This window comes from Opisthocomus hoazin, chromosome 1 (genome assembly GCF_030867145.1).
Source record: "Opisthocomus hoazin isolate bOpiHoa1 chromosome 1, bOpiHoa1.hap1, whole genome shotgun sequence".
In the NCBI taxonomy this organism is placed as follows: Eukaryota; Metazoa; Chordata; class Aves; order Opisthocomiformes; family Opisthocomidae; genus Opisthocomus; species Opisthocomus hoazin.
In genome coordinates, this window is record NC_134414.1 from 140,557,897 (window position 1) to 140,581,291 (window position 23,395).

Sequence of the window (23,395 nt, forward strand, 5' to 3'; positions counted from 1 at the left end):
GTTCTTCAGCATAAAGGGACGCAGGATGGAAAGAAAAACATGTCATTGCTTTTCCTGATTCACTGAAGGGCTCCTTAAAGCCTTGGAAAGCAAAGGCAGGAAGAACTGTCACGCTTTGTGCGCAGGGTTGTTTTTTTTTGCAGGAGATATAGTGGAAAACCACATCATACGCAGGTTAATGGCCGGGGAGCGAATTCAGAGTGAGCGTAGCATGTGGAAGGGGTCAGCGCTGGGGAGTCAAGCGGGACGAGGCAGGGGACATGGCGCCAGCTTGCTGGGCAGCCCTGAGCACAAAGGGGTGCTTTGCAACGGGGCCGACGGCTGGCACGCGTGCTGTGAGAGCGTGCGGCCCGCGTCTGACGGTGGCGGGTCCGTCCCTGCTCGGACCAGCTTATCCAACACTGACGTCCCCCGGGGGCGGCGAAGGAGCAAAGTGCACTGGAGGGAAAGCGAGCCGGACCTCGGACTTTGCCGCCAGCTGCGAGCAGCGCTCCCGGCCGGCAAACACCCAGCTGCGCTTGGCGGGGGACGGCGACAGAGCCACCCGCCTGCCCCATGGCATCTGCGGGGCACCGGCCCCCGGCCCGGGGCAGGGGCCTGCGGCGGGCCGGGGCGCCGAACCCCGAAAGCCGCTGCCTGGCACCTCGGAGACCGCGTGGTGGGAGGCTCCAGGCGGAGCCCGAGCCCCGCTCTGCTCGAGGTGCTTGCTGCGGGCTCACCGCGGGGAACGCCTTTCCTCAGGCACGCTCCAGCCGCCGCCGCCCTGCGCAGCCCGCCCCGGCGCGGAAGCCGGCCCCGTTCCCAGCCGGGGGGGTGGACAGGACGACCCCCAGTGAGGTCGAGAGCGAGCCCAGAGCACGAGGCCTGCAGACCCCCCAGCCCCCCGCACAGCCCCGCAGCCCCCCGCAGAACCCCAGCCCCGCGCCGGCGCGGCAAGCAGCAGCAAGCCCCCGCCCGCCGCTGTCGCTCAAGCCCGGTTGCTATGGCAGCGGCGCCGGGCCCCGCCTCCCCCCCGGTGGTTTCCATGGCAGCGGCGCCGGGCCCCGCCTCCCCCCCGGCGGTTTCCATGGCAGCGGGGCGCCGCCGGGCCTGGCGGAGCGGCCGCGGCGGGGTGGGAAGCGCGGCCTGTAAGGATGGCGGGCGAGGAGCAGTACGCCCCTCAGGGCGGGGAGGAGGAGGAGGAGGAGGAGGAGGAGGAGGAAGAAGCCCAGGTGAGCGCGGGGGCCTCCGGACCCTCCGGGCGCGGCCAGGCCAGCCGGCGCTGTGCTCTCTCCGTCTCCCACAGGCGCCGGCCCCGCGTCCCCTGACGGAGGAGCTCCTGCGGGAGGGCCTCACTCTGCTCTGTAAGACCGGCAACGGCCTGGCCCACGCCTACGTGAAGTTCGAAGCCAGACACAAGTGAGTGTGCAACACCCGCCCCGGGAGAAGGCGGCCTCTGTCTGTGCAGCCACGGCGGAGCTGCACCGTAAGGCCGCTGGTGACCGGAGGGTTTCCAGGCCGCGTCCTCCAGCTCTCTGGCTTCCAGTCTCTGCCCCAGCACGGCTCGTCCACCCTCAGCCCGGAGCTGGGGACTGACTCCACCGCAGCCAGACGCGCGGGTGGGAACGTCGGCGTCCCCCTGGACTGAGGGGAGCCTGCCCGTGCCTCTGGACTGTGGTCTTCCAGGGGGGCCTGAGCGCGGTGACCTCCCGCCAGTCACTTTCAGAAATATTCATTAAGCATCTCTCCTGTGAAGGGCAAACCTTTACAGCATGCACTTGTAAATGCAGTGCCACAATGGCCTGGGGACAGCGTGGAGCCTCAGTCCCATCAGTATACCCACATAAGGCCAACCGTACCCCGGGCTGCATCAAAAGCAGCATGGCCAGCAGGTCAAGGGATTCTGCCACTCTGGTGAGACCCCACCTGGAGTCCTTCATCCAGCTGTGGAACCCCCAGCATAGGAAAGACATGGATCTGTTGGAGCAGGTCCAGAGGAGGCCACAAAGATGATCCGAGGGCTGGAACACCTCTCCTATGAGGAAAGGCTGAGAGAGTTGGGGTTGTTCAGCCTCGAGAAGAGAAGGCTGCAGGGAGACCTGATTGCAGCCTTTCGGTACCTGAAGGTGGCCTACAGGAAAGATGGGGACAATCTTTTTAGCAAGGCCTGTTGCGACAGGACAAGGAGTAATGGATTTAAACTGAGGGAGGGTAGATTCAGACTGGATATAAGGAAGAATTGTTTTACAGTGAGGGTGGTGAAACACTGGCACAGGTTGCCCAGAGAGGTAGGCCACATCCCTGGAAACATTCAAGGCCAGTTTGGATGGGGCTCTGAGCAACCTGGTCTAGTTGAAGGTGTCCCTGCTCGCTGCAGGGGGCTTGGGCTAGATGACCTCTAAAGGTCCCTCCCAACCCAAAGGATTCTATGATTCTATAACCCTAGACCTAACTAACAGGCCTCAGTAAGACCGTGTCTTTCAGCAGCTTCATAGGAGTCTCAGCCAGCTTTTTCCCACTAGGAAAATCCTTCCGCACAGTTTTTGGTATTACCACTACTGTCTAACAGACTAATCCCCTAAACTTATCCTCTGTTCTGCTCTGGTTCTGCCCTCTCCTGACAGCTGCAGTTCAACGGGAGGAAGTGCTCCCTGTGCCAGGGAAGCAGGTCGATCTTACCATTTGGCCTTGTTTTCAGACCCTTTGGCCTGTCCCTATCGTCTGCCTTTTTCCTCCCTCTCTCCAGCAAGGCTTCCTAGGACAGCAGGGAAGTGGGAGAAGACGATGCCCTCCCTCCAGTAGTGGTGAGGAGCAAACAGAAAGCTGGTAGCAGGGGGAAATATGAGAGATGTTTTATTCACATCCTCCCTCCCACAGGGACTTGACAGACATCAGCCTCCTTGAAGGCTTCATTCATCTGCGGTACGTGGATTTGTCAGAGAACAAGCTGAAAGATTTGTCTCCACTGAGCAGCCTAACCCACCTGCTTTGGCTGAAGGTGGATGGGAATCTGCTTACCAGTGCCTGCATGCAGGAGCTGCCCTACCTCCAGATCATCAGCTTTGCTCACAACCGCATCAAGGATATGGAGGGCATTACTCACCCCAGCTTAGCCAACCTCAGCCTGAAAGGTGATACAGACCACCTCTGTTTTTGTGCACACAGCACACTCTCTTTGGGTGGGATTAACGCTCTCATAATTTCTTCCTCCTCTGGCAATCAGGAAATAAAATCCAGACAGCGCTGGGCCTGAGTCATGGGCAGTTGTTCAGCCTGCAAATCCTAGAGCTGCGAGGAAACGAACTAGAGAGCACAGCAGGACTCAATCTCCCCAAACTGAAGAACCTCTATCTGGTAAGGGATCAGCCAGCTTGGGGAGTGGGACAGCGCTGCTGCAGAGCCTGGCACCTGCAGTCAGTGCTGGAAGGGAGATGCTGTCTCCTTCAAAGAAGCATAAATTTCATGCTAGTCCATTCAGTTCAATCTTCTCAGCCTGACAGAGGAACAGATGTCAGAGAGCTAAAGAGACAAAACCACTTCTCTGGGGTAGCTGCTGCTACTCTCTCTGCCCAGGTAGTGCAAAGGCAGTAGCCTCTGACCAGTGATTGCTCTGCTGAGAGCGGCACAGTTGGCAGTGTTCAGTGCATTGGGTTCTTCCCTCACAGCCTCACAGGAGAGCAGTGTTCTCTTCTGGCAGTGTTAGGCAAGAACACTGTGCTCCGTGTGTCCCAGGACCCCGGGAGGTCAGCGTGGAAAGCCACGGGTTTGCTCCGGGTGACAGGGGGAAGCGATGCCACTCACATCTCTGATGGGCCTAATCAAATACTGGTTTAAAACCAGCACAATTATATGATTCACACCTTCAGCTGCCAAAAAAGAAACTGATTGAACATTGCGGTGAAACTAAGGAGAAGCAATTTCCTAATACCATAAACAATCGCTTCAGGGAACATTTACTTCTAGAGGCGCCAAGTGAAGAACGTGTGTATGGCTTAGTCCCATGTATCACACAGTGCTACAGCTTGCGAAGACTGGATAGGTGTCCTGAGTCACTACCCCTTAAAAAGCAATTAAAGATGACAAAGGATTTGAAAAGCTACATGGCTTCTTTTCATCAAGACTCCCTGGCAGAAAACACTGAGGAGATTGCTTGCTGAGATTGCCTGCAATTTTCTGGTAGAAACCTGAGATTTTAGGGCTGGAGGTGCTGGAAGAAGCGATGAAGTGGGTAAGTCACTAGCTATAATGCAGAATTTCAAAGTAAAACCAGTCACTTTAGTGAATGATTGGAGGGAAGCAAACACTACACCTGTATGTAAAGAAGGTTCCCAGCATGACAGGAATTTCTGAGCTGCGCATATAAAGTGGACAAATTGCAAGATGTGGTCATTAAAACTAGAACAACTGACTCGTTTTTCAGGAATGGGGCTTGAATTTGCCCGCACGTCCACCTGCCTACCAAATCATGTTGGAGGGGTATCTCTTCCAGCACTGCTTTGCTTTCTGTAGAAAGATTTTGGTGTTACTTGAGCCATGGGTAGATGAAGCTGATCCCTCATGGACAGGGTTCAAGACAAAGGGTTCAACTTAAAGGAACTGAACCAAATTTGGTGAATGTATGACATAGTTGCGGATGAAATTTAAGATCAGAAAAGCTATCCTCGCTGGCTGGCTGCATACCATGTGGCACTTGTATCGGTTGGAGGATCACTGCTGTCCGCAGGGCTGTGTCTGTTCCTGGTCATTGCGCAGCAGTGTGACACAGGCTAGCTAGAGCAAGGCTGGGTGTGCAGGAGGGGGAGAATGAATCACGGGTGACACACTGTAGTAGCTTTCCATAAGAAATGGTGGCATCACACCTAGGTGAAGAACTGGTATCTAAGGTAAGGTGATGATGTGAGCATTTAATTAAAGGAGTCATACGGAATATTCTTTGATTTAGGGAAAAAATACCAAACAACCCTGAAAAACACCCATTCTGCATTGTCTTGTTAGTGCTTGCAGGGCCAGAGCCGTTAAAACTCTTCACACTGAAGTAATGAAGAAAGTGAGGGTGATGGGAGGTTACTATTCATTTTGCAGAGCAGTGGTTTGTGAGCCCCCCTCCCTGTTTCCCACAGCAGCTCCTGATTTCCTCTGAGGTACAATTTACTAGTCCTTCTCGGTTGTTAAATCTGTTCACACAGCCTTCGCTAGATCTCCAGCTTTCCTCTTTTTATCCCTGTGTTACTCTCTTTACTTGGCCCAGCTGGTTCAGACTTTTCCTTGTCCAGTTTCCATTAGAGTCCTCCTTTTCTACAAAATGTCCTTTTCCCAAGTGTCCCTATCCTAAACCGTTCTCCTGTCCCACCAGTTTGGCCTGTGCCCCTTTTATTAGTCTCAGGCATTGTCCACGCCACCACCTGGGTGCTGAGAAGGAGCAGAGGGCACAACAGCAGCTCTCTCCCCATCTCCTTTTCGGGTGTCTCCACCCTTAGAAGCTGCAGCCCTGAGCCACCACAGCGGGTGAAGCCCTGCTCAGCTCCAGGCTGGAGAACGTGGCCAGGAAGTTGCGGTTACGGGGGATGCTCCAAACTCGGCTGCACAAGACGCCGGTGGTAGCACTGCAGTGGGCCCTGGCCTGGCCAGGAGACCTCTAGTGGTCTTGTCCACCCGAAATGCTGCTGCGAAAAAAAAAATTAATTGCCGAAATTCAGAGCTTCGTTTCTCCCCGACTCGTGACTCATATCACGGTGAAGTGAATCAAACTCAGCAATGGGGAATGTTGAACTTCCTGCCGTGAGATTGTCAGATTTGTTGCAAGAAGGTGCACCTATGGATGGATAACAACAACCATATCTGGAAAAGCTTTAAAATCAAACCAACGCCCCCCCCTCCCCACCTCTCTCAGGAACACACAGCCTGCTTCTGCGCCTAGAGGAGCAGAAGAGGAGATTCTTGGTGGTAGATTTCCCCCACATGAGGAGCAGCTGGCACTGGAAGATCCCCGGACGGCGTGGACGATGTGACTGGGCAGGGCTGGTTGTTCATCCTGTAAACACACTTGTTTCAGGCTCAGGTCCGTGCTCTCCCCACCACGCTGTTGCTCTCTGAGGCCTTAGGGACTCAGATCCTGCACTGCCGTGGAAGGGGGTGCTGTGCTGGCAGTGGAGTATTCATCTGGGGTGGTTTTGTTTCAGTTGCTAAGTGATGCTACAGGAAACACTTTTTCGACAAACTTTCGGTCCTTGAATCTGAATACTTAGAACCCGTTTGGGTGAGACCCTGAGCAACCTGCTCTAGCTTCAGAGAAGGCTGAGTTACGAGTGGTAGGGAGCCTGAAGGGCAGAAAGAGCTTTGAAGGCCAGAAATAACTGTTGTTCCCTCTCCTGCATGTCCTCTTTTTCCTTCTTTCTTCACGCCTCCCTGGTGCCCAGGCCCAGAATGCCATTCGGAGCCTTGAAGACCTTGAGGGGCTAGGACACCTGACAACCCTGCACCTGCGTGACAACCAGCTTGAGACCCTGGATGGATTCTGTAGTAGCATGAAGTGCCTGCAGTACCTCAATCTACGGTGGGTCCTCCCTGCTCTCTGGTGGGCCCAGAGACCCCTTCATTGGGCTGTGGTCCCATTTAGATCTTCAGGATTTTCTGGTTTCTTTGGAAGTTGAAGGCCTGATGGAGATGGGTTGATCTTTACCATCCTTAACTGGTGTTCAGCACTCAGCTGTCTAGGAATATAAGAGCCAGGGTCTTTCCCAGGCTTCTCAGAAAAGATCTGCCTCTACAGTCACTCTCACACCCCACCTCATATTTTTTATTCCTTACTGTAACTCCTTTGCATCCCTCTAAGTGTGTTCTCTATGTCCTGGACATGACTGCAAGTGCCCTTGACTTCTTGGCATCTGCCACACAGGGCGATGGCAGTATCACACAGTTCAATGGACTGTTTGAGCACGGGGAAATCCAGAGGAGATGTCCTTTATGTCCCTCAGTCTGGGGAGCTGCAGACAGATCTGGATCTTAGACCACAGGTCTGTGGTCTGAGGCCTACAGCCGATCATGCTGCTAGGCTTTGCTTTGTCTGTCCTGTCAGCTTAGTCTTCTGAAGGAACCTCACTACTTGCATGTGTCAGCCTCCCCTGCTCTCTGTGCTTCCTCTTCCTCAGGAACAATGGCATCAGTAGCCTTCGGGAGGTGGCAAAGCTGCAGGTCCTCCCCATGCTGCGGGCGCTGGTGCTGTTGGACAACCCGTGCTCTGATGAACCCGATTACCGGCTGGAGGTCCTGGTCCTGCTGCCACACCTGCAACGCCTCGACAAGGAATTATTTGAGCAAGACGAGCGGGCAGAGGCAAAGAAAATCCGTCAGAAAAGGGAGAAAGAAGAAGAGGTGAGAACAGCATGGCAGGGGGAGGAGAAGGAAGCGAAGGGAAAGAAGGAGGATCCAACATGGCGATCAAGCCTCTCCTCCTCTAGGTTACAGGAGGGGAAGGCTGAGGGAGGTCAGTCCCAAGGGCAGAGGAGCCGGCACCAGAGGCTGGGCTTCACAGCCGGGTTGTGACGGCCGGCGTCACAACCCGATGGCCAGTCCCGACCCGGCCAGCAGCAGCGAGCGGTGAAAGGGGAACAGGAGTCGGGCACGGAGCCATTTCACTTCTGCCTCTCTCCTCCTTCAGGGAACGGCGGGATCTCTCGAGGGTGATGTGGCTCAGTGACCCCTGGTTTTAGCACCTGTTCCCAGAGCCACTCCAGGCTCGGAGACACCTTCCCCCACACGAAGCGAGAGCTGCAGGTATCGGGGCTACCCTCGCCTCATTTTGCCCCGGCAGAAGATGGGAGGGCGACCACCCCGCTCCCGCAACCTGCCCTCGGGACCGCCACGCTTTCCCCCGGCCGCCGCGCTCCTGTGCCCCGCTCTCAGCAGGCCAGAGGGAAGAGGGGCAGAGCCGCGCAGCCTCTGCGTTTCGATTTACGCCCCCCCCCCCCCCCCCCCCCCAACCCGACAGGATTTTCTGATCTGAATAAAAACACCGCATCAGCCTGGAGCGACGGGGACCGTTCCTCCCGCTCGCCCTGTGCCTGTGCCCCCCTCCATCCCCTACGTGCCGCGGCCCCGCCGAGCGCTGACTGACGGCTGCGGGTCACATGCTGCGGCCGGCCCTCCCGGGGGCGGCTCCCGCACCCCGCCGCCTCGGAGGACGCAGCATCTCCCCTTGAGGTCCCGCATCCCTCCGCTCCTCTCCGCCGGCAGCTGCTCCGGCTCTCGGCCCGCGTCCCGCCCCGGGAAGGTGAGTGTCCCGGGTCCGTGTCCCCCCCCCCCCCCGGGCAGCCCACGCGGGTCCCTGCTCCCCACCGCGCTCGGGGGTCCCCGCAGAGAAGGAGCGCGGTGAGCGGCGTCAAAAGCCGAGCTCCCCCGCCCTTCTCACTTCTCTCCCCTGTTTTAATTCCAGGTACTCCCTCCGCCCCCGCGTCCTTTCGGGTGCGGGCCCGGGCGGGGGGCAGCCCGCGGGGGCGTCTGCTGCCCGCAGGGGCATCCCCGGGAGCTGCTGCAGGACCGAGGTTTGCGGGGGGGGGGAACGGGGAGGGGGCAAAGCGCGGTTTGGGCGCTGCTGGGGGAAAGGACCCAGCCCCGCAGCAGAGCAGCCCCCCCCCGCCCAGCTCTCCCGAGGTGTTGACACAAACACAGCTGGGTCCCGGAGGGGGGGGGCGGGGGGATGTTTTCTTGTCGCACAGCCCCACGCCACGCAGGGGAGGGGGGGCAGCAGGGAGAGGAGGTGACAGCCGAGCGAGCAGTAGCTGCATCAGCCGCGACACTGCAGCAGTGCGGGCTTCCTGGGAGCAGTGCCCGGCCCGGGGGAAGCGCAGCAGCAGCAGCAGACGGGACCGGTGGCGGTGGCTCGGGGTAAGGTCGTCGCCATGCCGGCCTGCCTGGCGGGAAGGGGGACGTGCTGCAGCGCAGAGCTCCGCCGAGACGGTGCCACCAAGCACTGCGGCAGCGCCGGTCTCGGGGGTGCCGTGCCCAGCCCCTGGCCGAGGGAGGCTGGCCAGCCTCAAGCGCGGCTCCTCTCTCCTCCTCGCTCCGGTCGATGGGCTCTCGGCTGTGGCTCCGTCACTTATCCCGGCTTATCCGCCTCTGACCTCCTTTCAGGACAGCGCGGCTGATGCCGGGGATTTCAGGGCAGTTTCTTGCGCCGTCCAACGCAGGGCAAACGCGGGGGGACACGGGGCAGCAACACAAGGGGAGAAAGGGGCACAAGGGACCAGGGAGAAGACATTGAGTGAGTGACAGGGTGGGGCAGGCGGGGCTGGATTTTGGCTTGTCGTTCGGCTTCCTCGGAGCTGGACCCAACAGCAGCGGGCAGCGGAACGTGACCACGGGCAGCACGGCCGCATAAGCAGAGAGGCACTGCATCTGGCGTGGGTCTCCCCGTCAAAGATCACGTTAGCGGGGTCCCGTTCCTCGCCCCCCTCCGTGGAGGCTGCTGGGGCATGGCCAGGGCAGTGCCGCGGAGGAAGCTCGCAGCAACGCGGGCACGGCTCCGGAGGAAGCTCCCACGGCGGGTGCCAGATGGCGCGAGGAGCGCTGCCAAGGCGGCTGCCAAGGGGATCCCGGCCCAGATGGACATGGCGGAGGGCCCTGCGCAGGCTCCGTAGAGCCCCGGTGCCGCGGGCTGAAGCTCTTGCTGAAACTTTGGGGCAGCGCCATGTCCTCGCGCCCCTGTGATTTGGACCCGCCCGAGGCAGCAGGGTCCAGAGCCGACGCCAGCTTCCCCCAGCCCGCTTCTCAGCTCGCCTCGGCGCTGTACAGCCCCTCTCGCCCACCAGCCCGGATTCCCCTTCGGGTTTAACCGGGCGCCAGCTTTCCTCAGCCCCTCATCCCCTTCCCCGCCTCAGGAGCAGGGCGAAGGGCTGGGAGCTGGGCACAGCCCCGGTGTTCAGGCAGGGGCTGGGTGCCCCCCCTCCCTTCGGAGCCCTCTCTGCCACGGCTGAGGCACCGCGGCCTTCAGCAAGATGGCTCCTCTCGCCGCCGGCCTCTTCCGCGCTCCCGCCGCCTCAGCGCGGCCTGACCCGGGGGGACGGGAAGGCTGAGCCAGGCGCTTTGCCGGGGCTCGGGGACGGGAGGGGAGGCGGCAGGAGCAGGCTGCCCGTCCTCAGCACTGGGGCCGCAGGCAGCTGCCGGCCATGCCGGCTGATTCCTCCTGCTCCGCTGCCCAGGGGTGCTGTGGCACCATCCCCAGCTCCGCGTCCCGGCTCACACCAGGAGCCCTGCACCGGCCACCATGCGGGGGGAGAGGGGACAGAGCTCGCGGTTCGTTATCGGCAGCAAAGGGACAGAGTAAATTCAGATAGATAACCGGTTCCTGGGCAAAATGTGGGTGGGTTCCCACAACCTGAGTTTTAACAGCAATTTCTAAATTTCCTCGAGCCAGTAGTTTTAGCTCCAGCTCCTAAGGTTGCTCTTCCTTCAGCTGCCTTCTCTCCATCAGTGTCTTGTCGAGATATTAGACAGGTGAGCACCTCATCCTGGGGCCTCTCAGAGCTGAACGTGTCCTCTCCTCAGGCTCACCATGGCAGTCGAGAGGATCCATGCCCGCGAGATCCTGGACTCCCGTGGGAACCCCACCGTGGAGGTGGACCTGTACACACACAAAGGTACGCCGGTGAGGATGAGCGATGGCGGGAAGGCCTGCCCACCCCGGCACGGCAGCCTGGCACGCTCTGCCGAGAGCACGGAGGGTCTTCTCCAGCAAAGCCCTGGCAGATAGCAAGCTGGGGGAGGAGGCAGGGCCCAGAACTCTTGTTTGTGGCTCTGCTTGTGCGTGTGCTCACCAACACCACGCACGTGCTGGGCAAATCACCACAGGACAGCTGGCTGCCATGTATCTGACTTGAGCCACGTGTGTGCTACTAGCAAGGATGGAAAGCTTAGGTAACATTAATATACCTTCTTGTCCTATCCCTGCCATGCCCTCCTGCAGCTGTGCTTTTACTCCTGGGACGCAGTACAGGTTTGGAAGCGCATCCATGGCCATGCTCATGAGGTGGTGGGAAGGTTGGTCCTCGAGGTCTCTGTGAAGGCACGGATGTGCACATGCATCTCAACTGGGGGAGCCACATCTGCGCTGGGCCTAAAGCTAGGTGGGCTGAGAGGTGCTCCACCTCTGAGAAGACCAGCCACGAGCAGGCAGCCAGCGGGGCCATCCGTTTGCACAAGTGGTTGCCCCGTCCTTTCCCTTGAACGCGGGACAGAAGCGGGTGCACGAGGGCTTTCCCTCCTTTTCACCCTCTGCTTGTCTCACACCCGTGCTTTGCTGTTCCTCAGGCATGTTTCGAGCAGCGGTCCCCAGTGGCGCGTCCACTGGTATCTACGAAGCGCTGGAGCTGCGAGACAACGACAAGTCGCGTTTCCTCGGAAAAGGTGGGGGGATGCCTGCCCTGCACCCCATCCCCAGGGCTGCCTCCGCCGGAGGGTGCCGCTCGCCCACTGGTGTGACGAGGCTGTGTCCCGCTGCCCCCAGGGAGGCCACAGAGGCACAGACCTAGCGTAAAGTGAAAGATCGGGCCTCAGTCTTCCCTCGCTCTCTCCCGCTCTCAGTCTCTCTATCGGTCCTCTACCTCCCTCTCTCTTTCCACTCTCCTCTTTGCCTCACCCTCTCTCTCTGTCTCTCTCTCTCTCTTTCTCTGTCTCTTCCCTTCTTTAGGGGTCCTGCAGGCCGTGGATCATATCAACAGCACTGTTGCCCCAGCTCTCGTGGGCTCTGTAAGGATTTCTCTTTGTTCTCCCTTGTCTAACGCTTACTCTGGTCCGTCTCTGTCCCCCTGTCTCTGTTTCTGGCTCTCTTCATCTCACTGGGTTAACAGACATTGTGATGCTCTCTGTCAGCCTGGGCACACCCCTCCTGCCCTCCATGTCTGTACGTGCCCGCAGCGACCTTTTCGCTGGGCGGAAGGGATTTAACGCTACCCTGTCCACCGCAGCATCTGTACCACCTAACCAGTCCCCTCAGTGCTCCCTGTAGAGCGAGCTCTCTCCCTCTTTGAGACATGCTCCTCCTCAAGCGCTGAACCTCACCCACGTGCCTGTGGCCTCACGCCTGCCCATCCCACCCAGCGCTCGTGGTGGGATGGGCAGTGACCATGCCGTGCAAGGTCTGGCAGCTCTCCCGGCACAGCCTTGCAGAGCAGCGGTGACCCATCTGGAGCCTGCTCTGAGGAGAGCTGAGCTGAAGCCACATGTTACACCCTGTGCAGCCCGTGGGGGGTCTGGCTCAGAGCCCACCTCTCTCCACCCCTGAAAAGTACCTGGCCTGGTGGAGGGCTGCCTGTGTTGGGCCCAATCCTGCTCTCTGCTTCGCTCCAGGGGACGGCTCCATCCAGTCCATGTTCGCTTGCTTGGGACTGAGCATGTACTGTTGTTGTGCCCAGCTTCTGTGTGGCTGCAGCACCACGACGCTCCCTGGAAGCTGCCAAAGGCTGGGTAAATCCCCGGGGGAGTCCTGGGTGCCCAGCAAGGCGTGGCCTTGCCTGGGCTGCTGCTGATCCCCTCTCTGGCATGGGTACACCTGTGCCGTGCTGCAGCAACATCATTGCGGTTGCCTGACTTGACCGTATACCGAGGCACTCATCTCCAGAGCTTTGTGTGTGTGTTCCTCCACAAGCTAAAAAGGTCCCTGTACCCCCAGCTTCTCCATCAACACCTCCTTTCTTGCACGCCAGCTCTGTTCTCAGCCTCCCCTTCTCAGGACCTGTTTCTTTCTTGCAGGGCCTCTCTGTTGTGGATCAAGAGAAGATAGACAATCTGATGCTTGAGATGGATGGCACAGAGAACAAATGTAATTCACTCCTTTTTTTTTGGCCTGGGAAGCAAAGAGCATGGGTGGCTGCAGGGCTGGTGCGGGGGCACTGTTGGAGCCGCGGTGGGCCCAAGGCTGGCTGGCCAGAGCATGCGCTGGGCAGAAGGTTGCTGCCTGCGAAGCCTAACTGCTCCCCGGTGTTGCCCACAGCCAAGTTTGGTGCCAATACTATCCTGGGAGTTTCGCTGGCCGTGTGCAAGGCGGGAGCTGCGGAGAAGGATGTCCCCCTGTACCGGCATATTGCTGACCTGGCCGGCAACTCCGATCTCATCCTTCCTGTGCCAGTAAGACTCCTTCGTCCTTGACATCCACCTTCAGAAACTCCCAAAGAAACTTCAAAGGCTGTGTTGGGAGGTAGAGGAGGGAGGGACGTAGGACTGAAGTGTCAGCGGAGTGCATTGCACTGGTCAAGGAACCAAACGAAGGCCTGAGATTTGTCAGGTTTCAGTATGGAAGAGAGGGGCCTGAGGATATGGTAGCGGTTGCGGTGGGGTTTGACTGAGGATCTCGCTCCTAGCACAAGAACCAGAGGGCATCATGTGAACCCTCTGGGGCACAAGGGCATATGGGTCTTCACACCAGGGGTAGCTGCCCTGTGAAACTCCTTCACAAAGGGTGTTGTGGACGCTAAAATTTTGCTAGAGTCAAGGAGGAAGGTCTTGGAAGAGATTGACATAGTGTTGCTCTTAAAAACATGCAGGTAAACAGCACAGATAGGTACTTGTTTGTGTAAGATCGATACAGATCTCGGGAGATCTCCGAGGGGGAAACAGGTGGGAAAGGCCTCTCCAACCATTTGCTTTGAGCCACTGTCAGAAGGAAGACCCTGGGCTTATATGCCTCTGGTCTGAGGCCTTGTAGCGGGTGTGTTGTGTTACCCTGTGGGATGAGGCGTGAATGGGCATGGTGACTCATCTGAGAGCCTCCTCTAGGTGGTGCCAAGACCGGTTCCTTCAGCTCTGATGCTCTTGCGGACTCTTCCAGGCTTTCAACGTGATCAACGGAGGTTCCCACGCAGGCAACAAACTGGCCATGCAGGAGTTCATGATCTTGCCGGTGGGAGCTGAAAGCTTCCGCGATGCCATGCGCATCGGGGCCGAAGTCTATCACAACCTCAAGAGCGTCATCAAGGAGAAATACAGCAAAGATGCTACCAATGTGGGTGACGAGGGAGGCTTTGCCCCCAACATCCTGGAAAATAGTGAAGGTGAGAGCCTTGCGGAGACGGGGTACCCCTGCCTGCAATGCTGTGGCTTCCTACAGCCAGCTCACAGCATTCCACAAAGGTTGGTTCAAAATGTGGTGCCTCGGTGTCATTGTCCTCCCGTGTTAGGGAATGGTTTCTAAGCTCCTGCTCCTTGGGGTGGCCTCGATCTGTCACAGCCTTTCCATACCAACCTTTCATGCGTGTGCAGACTTTTCCAAGGCCTTCCCCTGACTTATCTCTGAGCTGTGGGATTGTATTTTAATTCCTCCTCGTCTCTTTGGACATGGCCTCTGCAGCTCCTTGGCATGTTTCTGTTGCACTCTGGGCTCCCTTCTACCTCTCCCATCACACCATCAGACTCTCAGTGGCTCTCGGGGGCAGGTTCCCACTGAAAGGCAGAGCTCTCCGCATGGGCTGACTCTCTTGACTGCCACTCTCCTCCTCCCAGCTCTGGAGCTCCTCAAGGAAGCTATCGACAAGGCGGGCTACACGGACAAGATTGTCATCGGTATGGATGTGGCAGCCTCCGAGTTCTACCGTGATGGCAAATACGACCTGGACTTCAAGTCCCCCGATGACCCAAGCCGCTACATTTCCGCAGATGAGCTGGGCGACCTCTACCAAAGCTTTGTGCGTGATTATCCAGGTGAGCTGCTGTGCTTGGCAGCAGGGAGTCAGCACCAGTGTTGCGTACGTAACAGGCGCATCCCCTCTGTCTTCTTGGTGTAGGGAGGGAGGCAGCTTTGACTCGTGTATCTTCTGTTGTCACTGCAGTGGTCTCCATTGAGGATCCCTTTGACCAAGATGACTGGGAGGCCTGGTCCAAGTTCACGGCCAACGTGGGGATTCAGATAGTGGGAGACGACCTGACGGTGACAAACCCCAAGCGCATCGAGCGAGCTGTTGAAGAGAAGGCCTGCAACTGCCTCCTGCTCAAAGTCAACCAGATTGGATCTGTCACGGAGGCCATCCAAGCGTAAGTCCAGCCCGCTACCCTTGTTGTCCTGTGAAAGCGTTGGTGACGAACCGCAGCAGGGTGTCACGCTGTCCTTTGGATGAATAGACTTTTGTCTCTACCAGAGCATAGGGGGTGGGAGGAGCGGGTGCCTGGATCTCACCCTGTCCGGGTGGTGACTGTGGGAGAGGGAGCTACTGACTGCGTTTCTTGCTCCCTGCAGCTGCAAGCTGGCCCAGGAGAACGGCTGGGGTGTGATGGTGAGCCACCGATCTGGGGAGACCGAGGACACCTTCATTGCTGATCTGGTTGTAGGACTGTGCACCGGGCAGGTAGGTGAGACCCAGGCCAGGCACAGGCCTGGAGGAAAGCGAAGGGGTGTGAAGGCAGAATCCGCTGCCCCGCTGTGGGAAACCGGTGTGAGTTGTGACAGTGTCTTACAGTGTTTGTTTTGGGGAATGCTTTGCAGATTAAGACGGGTGCTCCCTGCAGGTCCGAACGCCTGGCGAAGTACAACCAGCTCATGAGGTAAGGGGGTCCAGGGACGGCAATGGGGAAGCAAGAACGGGGGAGTGAGTAACTGCAGTGGGAGAAGCTGAAATGAAAGCCCATGGGTAGATGGGGCTTGTGGGGGAAATGTTTGTGAAGACAGGGCGTGGAGATGACAGTAGGATCCCGGGGAGATCTCTGGAGCAGAGTCCTTCCCTCCTGCTTGGGGTGAGGGTGCTGAGCTCCTCCGGCCCATGTCAGCTTCCTGGCCGATGGCAGTGCTTCTCCAGCGCCCCAGTGCCTGCCACGCTCCCTCACAGCGAGGGCCTGACATGTGCTGTCTCTCTCCCTCTCTTTCTCCTGCAGGATTGAGGAAGAGCTTGGCGATGAAGCACGCTTTGCCGGACACAACTTTCGCAACCCAAGCGTTCTTTGAACATTGTCCCCAGGGCACAGCCACTCTGCTGCTCTTTCCCACCTCACAGACTCTGAAGCCCCCTTCCCTCCACTGCTCCCTTTTTTGCTCTTCTCCCCCCACCTCCGCCACCCGGTTCCCTTCTCACCGCACACCCCCTCGAGTTCATGTGTCCCTGGCTAGGTGTCCCCAGGTGAAGGATGAGAGAGAGGCCTGCACCCTGTCCCTTGCTTTGGGGTCGTAAGCATTTCTGGATCTAGGCATCGTGCATCTTCTGGTTTCTGTGCCGGGCTGCGTCTGAGCCACCCTGTTCGCGCGTTGGGCTACGGGAGCGTGCTGCCCGGTGTGTTCCCCTTGTACGCCGAAGCGTGTGCAGTGAGCACACGTGCGTCGGCTGGTGTGTGTGGACAAGTGTCGCACCCGTAGCTGTGTTCGGACGAGCATCGCCAGCGGCTCGCTCTCGTCGTGCGTGCGTGTAGGTGTACATGTACCGGCCTACGGCGTCCCTGCGCCCGCAGCGTGTGTCTGCGCTGAGCCCCGGTGGGACCCCCCCCGTCCCCTCCTGCCACGCCGAGTGCTGCGCTGTGTTGGGCTGTGCTTGCCAGCAGCTTGGTGTTGACGTGCGCTGCTGTCCCTCGCTGGGTGTGCGTGTGTGTGCGCGCGTGTGTGCTGTCAGTCTCCACGTCAGCGCATCGTACTGTGGGGCGATGTATTGAAACACATCCGTAAAGAAGCCCGCGCTCTCGTTTGCTTCTCGTGACCTTTTTCTCTCTGTTCCCTCTTGCACTCCTTCACCCTCTCTTCCGCCCATAATGTCTGCTTCACCTCCTTGGACAGCCCGTGCTCAGCTGAGCAACAGACAAACTACAGATCCCTAAACTCAATTAAAATGTATTTCACACCTGAGTTGCCTGGCTTGGCCTGCTGTTTCTCTCTGCACACCGGTGTTCGGGAAATGGGGACATTTTGCCATCGAAGCAGGAAAGGCTCATGCAGAAAGGTAACCAAAAAAGCAGAGGGGGCTGGCAAGAGAAAGAGCAGTCCCAGATATCCCCCCTGCCTCCTTTCGCAGCCTTGTCCCACAGCCAGACTGCTCCGCCGGCCGCCCAGCTGGGCAATGTGGAGGGGAAGGCAGGCGGCACGGTGGGAATTGTCCCTGCCATCTCCACCAAACCATGGTGCACGAGGATCTGCTGTGCAGGGATCTTAGTCGTGCCTGCTGCTGATGGAAAGACCTCAGGGCGGGCTGCGGGCCAGCTGCCCGCCAGCTGAAGTGATAGTAAACTGGAACTGCAGGTCTCTGGGAGAGAAAAAGCTGGTCCTCCTCCCAAAAAGGGGGTTGCAGAGCACTGGATGGAGGGGTAGGTGGGATGTCGGTCTCTCCCAGCTCCATCTTGGTTCACAGGGGCGATGCAGCAGCACTTGGGGAAAGCAGCCAGCGCTCCAGGCTGTGCCGCAGCAGGCTGAGTGCCAGCAAGCTCCAGCGCCTGCTCACAGCGTTGTTCTGGTCGGGTTCCAACGAAGGGGGGAAGCTGGGGGGTGACACTGTGAGAAATCCAGCCCGAGGTACGGCGGAGAATAAATGCTAAACCGACCTCGCCTGCTGCTATCGGTGCATGCCAGTAGCCCCTTTACGTACGTGGGCCCGCTCAGGTCCTGCAGATCTCCCGCCCTGATTCACTGCAGGATTTTCTTCTGCAGGCAGAAAGTTTGCAGGCCCTCGCTTAAGCCGCACCACCCCATCTCGCTGGGCGAGCAAGGATGAGGGTAAAGACCAAGGCTGCTCAGCAAGCCCCAAGCCCCCTTGGCTGCATCCTGATGCAGACTCAAAGGCAACGCTTTAAAACATCGGCACTGACGCTGTGCTGAGTCGCACAGAAGAGGGAGCGGGCCCAAGAAGGGCAGACAAGGGCCGTGGTATGCGTGCCCACGACAGTAAGGCGGGAGGGAGGGAGGACGTGCGGGCAGAGGCAGCGCTGGTTTCTCAGGGATCATCGGTGCACATGGAACGAATCCCAGCAGGAAGGATCGGCGCGCGTCCGAGCTGCGGGCCACCTCTCGCCCGCGCTCTGCGTGAGGTCTGCTCAGCCCCTCGGAGCAGCAGCGGAGTCAAACCCTGCACCCGAAACCCGGCGCACCCAGCTCCACACCAGGTGCCCACGGGTGATCCAACCCACGCCAGCCCCGCAGGCCGCCGCCGCCCCAAGCCGAGGACCGCCGACCAGGGGGGGCCAGCGGCGCGGGGGGGGGGGGTCCCGGGGGGCTGGCGGGGCCGGGGGCCGGCGGGGTCCCGGGGGTCGGCGGGGCCGGGGGCCGGCGGGCCGGTCTCGGCGGAGGCCCGCCGCTGCCTGCTGGGAGCTGTAGTCCGGGCTCCATATTCCCGCGGCGGAGCGGAGTGGGCCGGGCCGGGCCGAGCTCCCGGCGGGCGGCAGCCGCCCCCCCGCTCCGGGACGCGGGGCCGGGACGCGGGGCGTCCCCTGTCAGCGGCGCCCCGCGGTCACACCTCCCGCAAGAGCGTGTGTGGGCGGCAAGCGCTGGTGTTTGCGAAGGAGAGCGCGTTTCGGGCGCGGCAGGAACCGGGAGCCTGCCATTTCTCCCCGTTCCACGCCTGACCGCTGGTCTCTCGGCGCTGGGACCCTGCAAGCGGCATGGCTGTTGCTGAGCGAGCGGGGACATCTTTTTGGAAATAAAAATATAATTTCTTAGCTTTCATATTCCCAAGAGCGTTACCCCACCACTCCCCCATTTGTCTTTTTGGTGCCAGGAAGACAAAGGCAGCACCCCGGGTGGGCTGTGTGTCCCCCACAACGCTGTGACAGCAGGGAGCCGGCACCTACGTCCCTCCACAGTGCGAGAAGGTGCCAGTGAAGGTGCTGCCACGTCCCTGTGCCGGAGATGGGTGGGAAGCGCCGAGGCGGTCAGAACGCGCTGCGCCGTAGTAGTGCCTCACCTCGGTGCCTCGTCTGAACCAAAATGTCAGTGACGGCACGACAAATGTCAGGAATATGTGACCCTGATACGTTTGCTGGGGTCACTGCAAATATTCATCCTCGGCGGACGCATCGTGAGGCGTACGTCGCCTTCTCTTTGCCGCGGCGGTGGAGATTTGGTTGCAGACTCTTTGCGACAGAAGCGTCCCAACGCTGTGCTGCTCCCGCGCCTGGGTGCTCCCGTCGCGTGGGCCGGTGCTGCCGTCAGATTGCTGCGCCGCAACGTGCCCTCCGTCAGGGCGCGAGGAGCGGCACGCAGACGGGCTGGACGGGGGACGGGATCTGTGGAGGGAAACGTTTGTCGGGCTGGTTTTCTTTTCACTCTCAAATCGTGCTCCGTCTAGGTGACATTTTCAGAGCGATGTAGAGCTGCTAAAGGGCTACATTAACACTAGCCCCCCTCCCCTCTTAAAGGCTGCAGAATTATTCTTTTGTTTCTAAATAGGTGTGTGTGCCTGTGAGGGAGCTGGAAGGGGAGATGGCACTGAATTAGGCTTGCTGTAGAGTGCATGGGGAAGCCTTAACAGTGAAGAGCTACTGAATTTCTCCGATATCTTTTTGTCTTTCTCAAGAAGGATGGGGTGGTATTCAGCCCCGGGAAACCAACGTCTTTAACATAGGAGGCTGTCAGAGACACTCTTCTGCTGAACATCTAACAAGAGGTCCAAATATTTGGGTGCTGGGTTAATTCCTATAAGGTGGTGGCCGCCTTATTCGAATGAAGAGGAGTATGAAGCTCCGTTGCTGCAAGACCGAATACAGACAGCTTGGACAGGTTGTCAGGAGGACATTACGAAGCTCACTGTCTGGGGCAGAGGTCGGCTTTGCATGTCTCAGTGTGGAAGCAGCTGTAGCTGTGTGCTACCCCACATATGGCGGAGATAAAACACCTCTGTAAATGCCACAGCTGCCAGTTTTGGATAAACTGTGGGCATCTTAGGGCTCTCTGCTGGCGCGGTGCACATCCTGCTGTGCCTCAGAAACCTGCCGTGCCGGTACGACATACTGGCACACCCAGTGGACGACTAAACTGGGGCGATGGGTAAGGTTACCACCCTTGCCCCTCACTTCTAGGGGATGCCAGAGTGGCACACGAATGAACCACCACAATTAACACCTCCCTGAGCTGCAGCCCAGGCCCAATTAGCTTGATTAAATGGTAAACTGAGGCAGCTCATTGTTTCACTACCAATCACTGAGCCATCTCGGCCACCGGGACAGCCATTGCTGGGAGACTGGTGAGACCAGGCAAGGAGGTTTACAACCTTCTCGGTGTTTCACTTACCAACAAACACCAGCTTGCGGGTATTATTTGTGTGAGTCTGAGCGAGCAAGCAGGAGAAGCCGTCCTGGGTGGCCCTGGCTGGGTTCTGGCTTGGAGAAAGGCTTTGCCCAGGCCTAGTGCAGACTAGGGGGCTTTGCTTGATTATTTTTTTCATCAAGAAGATGACTACGTGCTGCATGTCGGAAACAAGTCTCTGTGTATTTTTAGAATCAGTTTCATAGGAAGACTCAGATGTCTGGAGGTCTCCACTCCAAACTCTTGTATGCCACAGGCTCCAGCACCTTAACGATCTCATTACACAACCCCTGCACCCGGGACTGTCTCGTTTATCAGCTCTCTAGTTTCGTAGGAAGGCTACATGGCAGCCAAGGCCTATCGTGTCGCAGGCTGCTCTTTGTCCCCTGGGTAGAACTGGGAAGCCGTGGGATGATGGCAGCTGAAGAGGCCTCAATGAGGCGGCGTGGCCCATCTCCCTGCTCCGAGGGAGGACCAGCTGCACCCCAGCATGCTCGGTGTCTGCTCGCTAAGCCTCCTAGGTGGCTCGCAGACTCCCCGAGTCGTTTATCCATCCTAAAAAGATGCAGCTAATAATGCGGTATCTTCGATTTTCCCAAGGTCTTCGATCTGTCGGTTTCAAAAGTGAGGTCATTTCTCTCTCACGTTCTGCAGCCAGCACGCCTTGGTTTCTCCACATGAGCACATACAACTGCTCACGTTCCTCTTCCCTGTTTTACGCTTATGATAACCGCCCTCAGTTGGGGTTTTACCTAGAACCAATTTGGCTATGATTTCTGAGCAGGGAAGGGGAACGGGTTTGTCATCTCTGGGAAGGCTGACAACACCCGTGGGGACCCTCCTCAGCCCTCTGGAAGCCTCCTCCTGGTCACAGCCTCCATAGCCTGTCCTCAGCCAGCCGCAGACCCAGAAGACATCCTGACCAGCTCCACTTGTCTTCAATCGTTTGTCATTTTTCATTCCTCTGGCCCAGAACCTTAGCCATTAGTGGAGATGCTGCTCGTTGTCCACAGGTAAGCTCTCACAAGTCAGGATCACACAAATGCAAGTTGTGACCCTGTCCCGCTGGTCCTGCTTCTCTCGTGGATCACTGCTGATGTCTTGTCATGAACTAAGACCACAGGCTTTACAGGAGACAGGCCACCTTCAGCTGGCTTCCTGAAATAACGCTAAACCTACTGAGAGTTTCATAAGGCACCGGTGTGTCGGCCTCTTATTTAAATAATAAATGGCTCTAAAGTCTTGATAACAAATTTAACATTTGTTTAAGTCAAATTTTTGAGCTTAAGCAGCTGACCTGGTTATGGGAGATGATGACATGAAAACCATCTGGGGCTTGGCTTTGTGACTGAATAAACTTGGTGTTGTGCGTTACTGATCCAGAAGACCCTGGGACTGAAGCAATACCAACCTGCTGTAGCTTTAACAGAGGTTTGTCCCCAGATCACAGACCTCAGGGATCTGGGTATTTTGTTCAGCATCCAGAAAACAGAGGTTTTGACAAGGTCTTCCTCCTTCATGAATCATCACTTTGGTCTCTCAGGGTCACACTCATTATAAGCTGGGGACACCAGGCTGACAACTCCTCAGGCAACAGTTGGAAGCAGCCCCGATGACTGCAAACAGTATGACCTCAACAGCAATAATAATAATAATATTATTATTTCTTGTTTTCTGGGGCTCAGCTTGGTGAGACACTTTGCGGAGCAGATAATGCTTACCTCTGTGCTCGGGCTCAACAGGGTGTTCCCTTCAATCTAGCGCCTCTGCAAAATAACGTTCTGAAACCTTCTCGACCGGCCACCCGGAGTCAGCGGGCAGTTCTGCAGAGCTTTTCGAAGCCACCCTCCACGTGTGGAAACCAGGAGGTCCCAGGGAAGACCCGCAGCCCCGGGGTTACTGCTGACGGGGCGGAGGCTCTCAGCAAGGGTCAAGACGAAGAGCGAGGTTGGGGAGAAGAGCGGATGAGGGAACGGGCGAGGGCTGGAGACGCGGGGCGTCACCTCTTACGCTGTGCAACGGGGCTGGCTGCGGAGCGAGGGCCACCAGCAGCCACGCCGCATCCAGCATTAACAGGGAGGCCCTGGCCGGGTCCAGCACCCTGCGAAGAGGGTGTGGAGCCAGGCCGGGCGCTGGGAGCCATCGGCTGCAGGGGTGTCGCAGGGGCAGTGCTGTCAATGTTTCTAAAGCGTTCGGGGGGATTAGCACCGCAGAAGCACCCACGCGGAGATGGGGTCTGTATCCAGCGCCGGGTTTGGACGCGGTACAGTAAAATGGCGCTGGGAGCCGTGCAACGGACGCTAACAACAGCCGAATACAACGCGGCCGCGGGTGCGCCGTCCGTCCGTCGGTCTGGGCCCCGCCGAGGGGGTGTCCGTGGCCGCGCAGCGTGAGGCCTCGCCCGAGCGCTTGAAGAGCCTCCCGTGCCCCAGCGCGCAGGCGGCCGCCCGACGCAGCCCGGGTTCCGCTCGCTCGCCCGGCCATGGCTTCTGCGCCTGAAGCGCTGGGCAGGGGCAGCGTGCAGCCGCCCGTCGCCGCTCCCGGCCCGGTGTGGCCCAGCTGCCCGCGCCCCCGGAGAGGCCGGCGGCTGTACCGGGATCAGACCCCCCCCCCCCGCGACTCCCGGGGTGACAAACCCCACGGGCTCCCCCTTCCCCCAGCCCTGCCTTCGGCCGCCGCTTCTCCAGCACGGCCATGGCCGCCATCGGGGGGGGGGGCAGCCGGTGTCTGAGCGCACGGCGGGGGGGGGGGGGGGGAACAACAACAGGGCTCCCCCCGCCGGCCCCCGCGCGAGGCTCTCCCTTTGTGCCGTTGCCTGGTAACCGGGCGGGGGATGGGAAGCGGCCCGGGGGCGGGGGAAGCGCGCGCGGCCGCGGGCCGGGGCGCGCGCCCGCCCCGCGCTGCATGCTGATGAGCGCCAGGCAGGCGGCCCCCGCCCCTCCGCCGCGGGAGGCCTCGCCGCAGGCCCCGGCGCCGCAGCCGCGGGGAGCCCGGCTCCGGCCGGCCGTGTGTGTCCCCGGATCGTGTGTCCGCCCCCCCGCCCCGATCGCCCCGGGCCCGTCCTGCCACCAACGCTCCTCCGGGCTCTCCCCCTCCCCGGCCTTTGTGCCGGCGCCGGGGTGGGGAGGCGAGCGCCGGGGGAGCGGGGCCCGGCGGCGCGGGGCGCGGCTCTGGCTGGCGGCTCACCCCGCGCCCGGGCCTCCCCCCCCCCCCCCCCACGCCCCC

General features: G+C 59.2%; 2 protein-coding genes across 4 annotated transcripts; both read left to right on the forward strand.

Moving 5' to 3' along the window:
- Positions 1-982: 982 nt before the first annotated feature.
- On the forward strand, positions 983-7,934 carry LRRC23 (leucine rich repeat containing 23). Its single transcript, XM_075415878.1, has 6 exons — positions 983-1,398; positions 2,857-3,110; positions 3,203-3,333; positions 6,396-6,532; positions 7,128-7,350; positions 7,637-7,934. Exons 1-6 carry the CDS (start codon positions 983-985, stop codon positions 7,673-7,675), a joined length of 1,200 nt encoding a protein of 399 aa, XP_075271993.1. The 3' UTR covers positions 7,676-7,934.
- A 224-nt stretch (positions 7,935-8,158) lies between these two features.
- ENO2 (enolase 2) lies at positions 8,159-16,786 on the forward strand. 3 transcript variants are annotated; one of them, XM_075438484.1, is made up of 12 exons: positions 8,159-8,248; positions 10,522-10,613; positions 11,284-11,379; positions 11,663-11,721; positions 12,724-12,793; positions 12,965-13,098; positions 13,799-14,021; positions 14,470-14,667; positions 14,796-14,997; positions 15,200-15,308; positions 15,446-15,504; positions 15,832-16,786. In XM_075438484.1, exons 2-12 carry the CDS (start codon positions 10,529-10,531, stop codon positions 15,899-15,901), a joined length of 1,305 nt encoding a protein of 434 aa, XP_075294599.1. In that variant the 5' UTR covers positions 8,159-8,248; positions 10,522-10,528; the 3' UTR covers positions 15,902-16,786. The 3 variants fall into 3 exon arrangements, with proteins under 3 accessions (XP_075294599.1, XP_075294592.1, XP_075294585.1); XM_075438477.1 differs by lacking the exon at positions 8,159-8,248 and adding an exon at positions 8,436-8,519; XM_075438470.1 differs by lacking the exon at positions 8,159-8,248 and adding an exon at positions 8,762-8,862.
- The last annotated feature ends 6,609 nt before the right edge of the window (positions 16,787-23,395 follow it).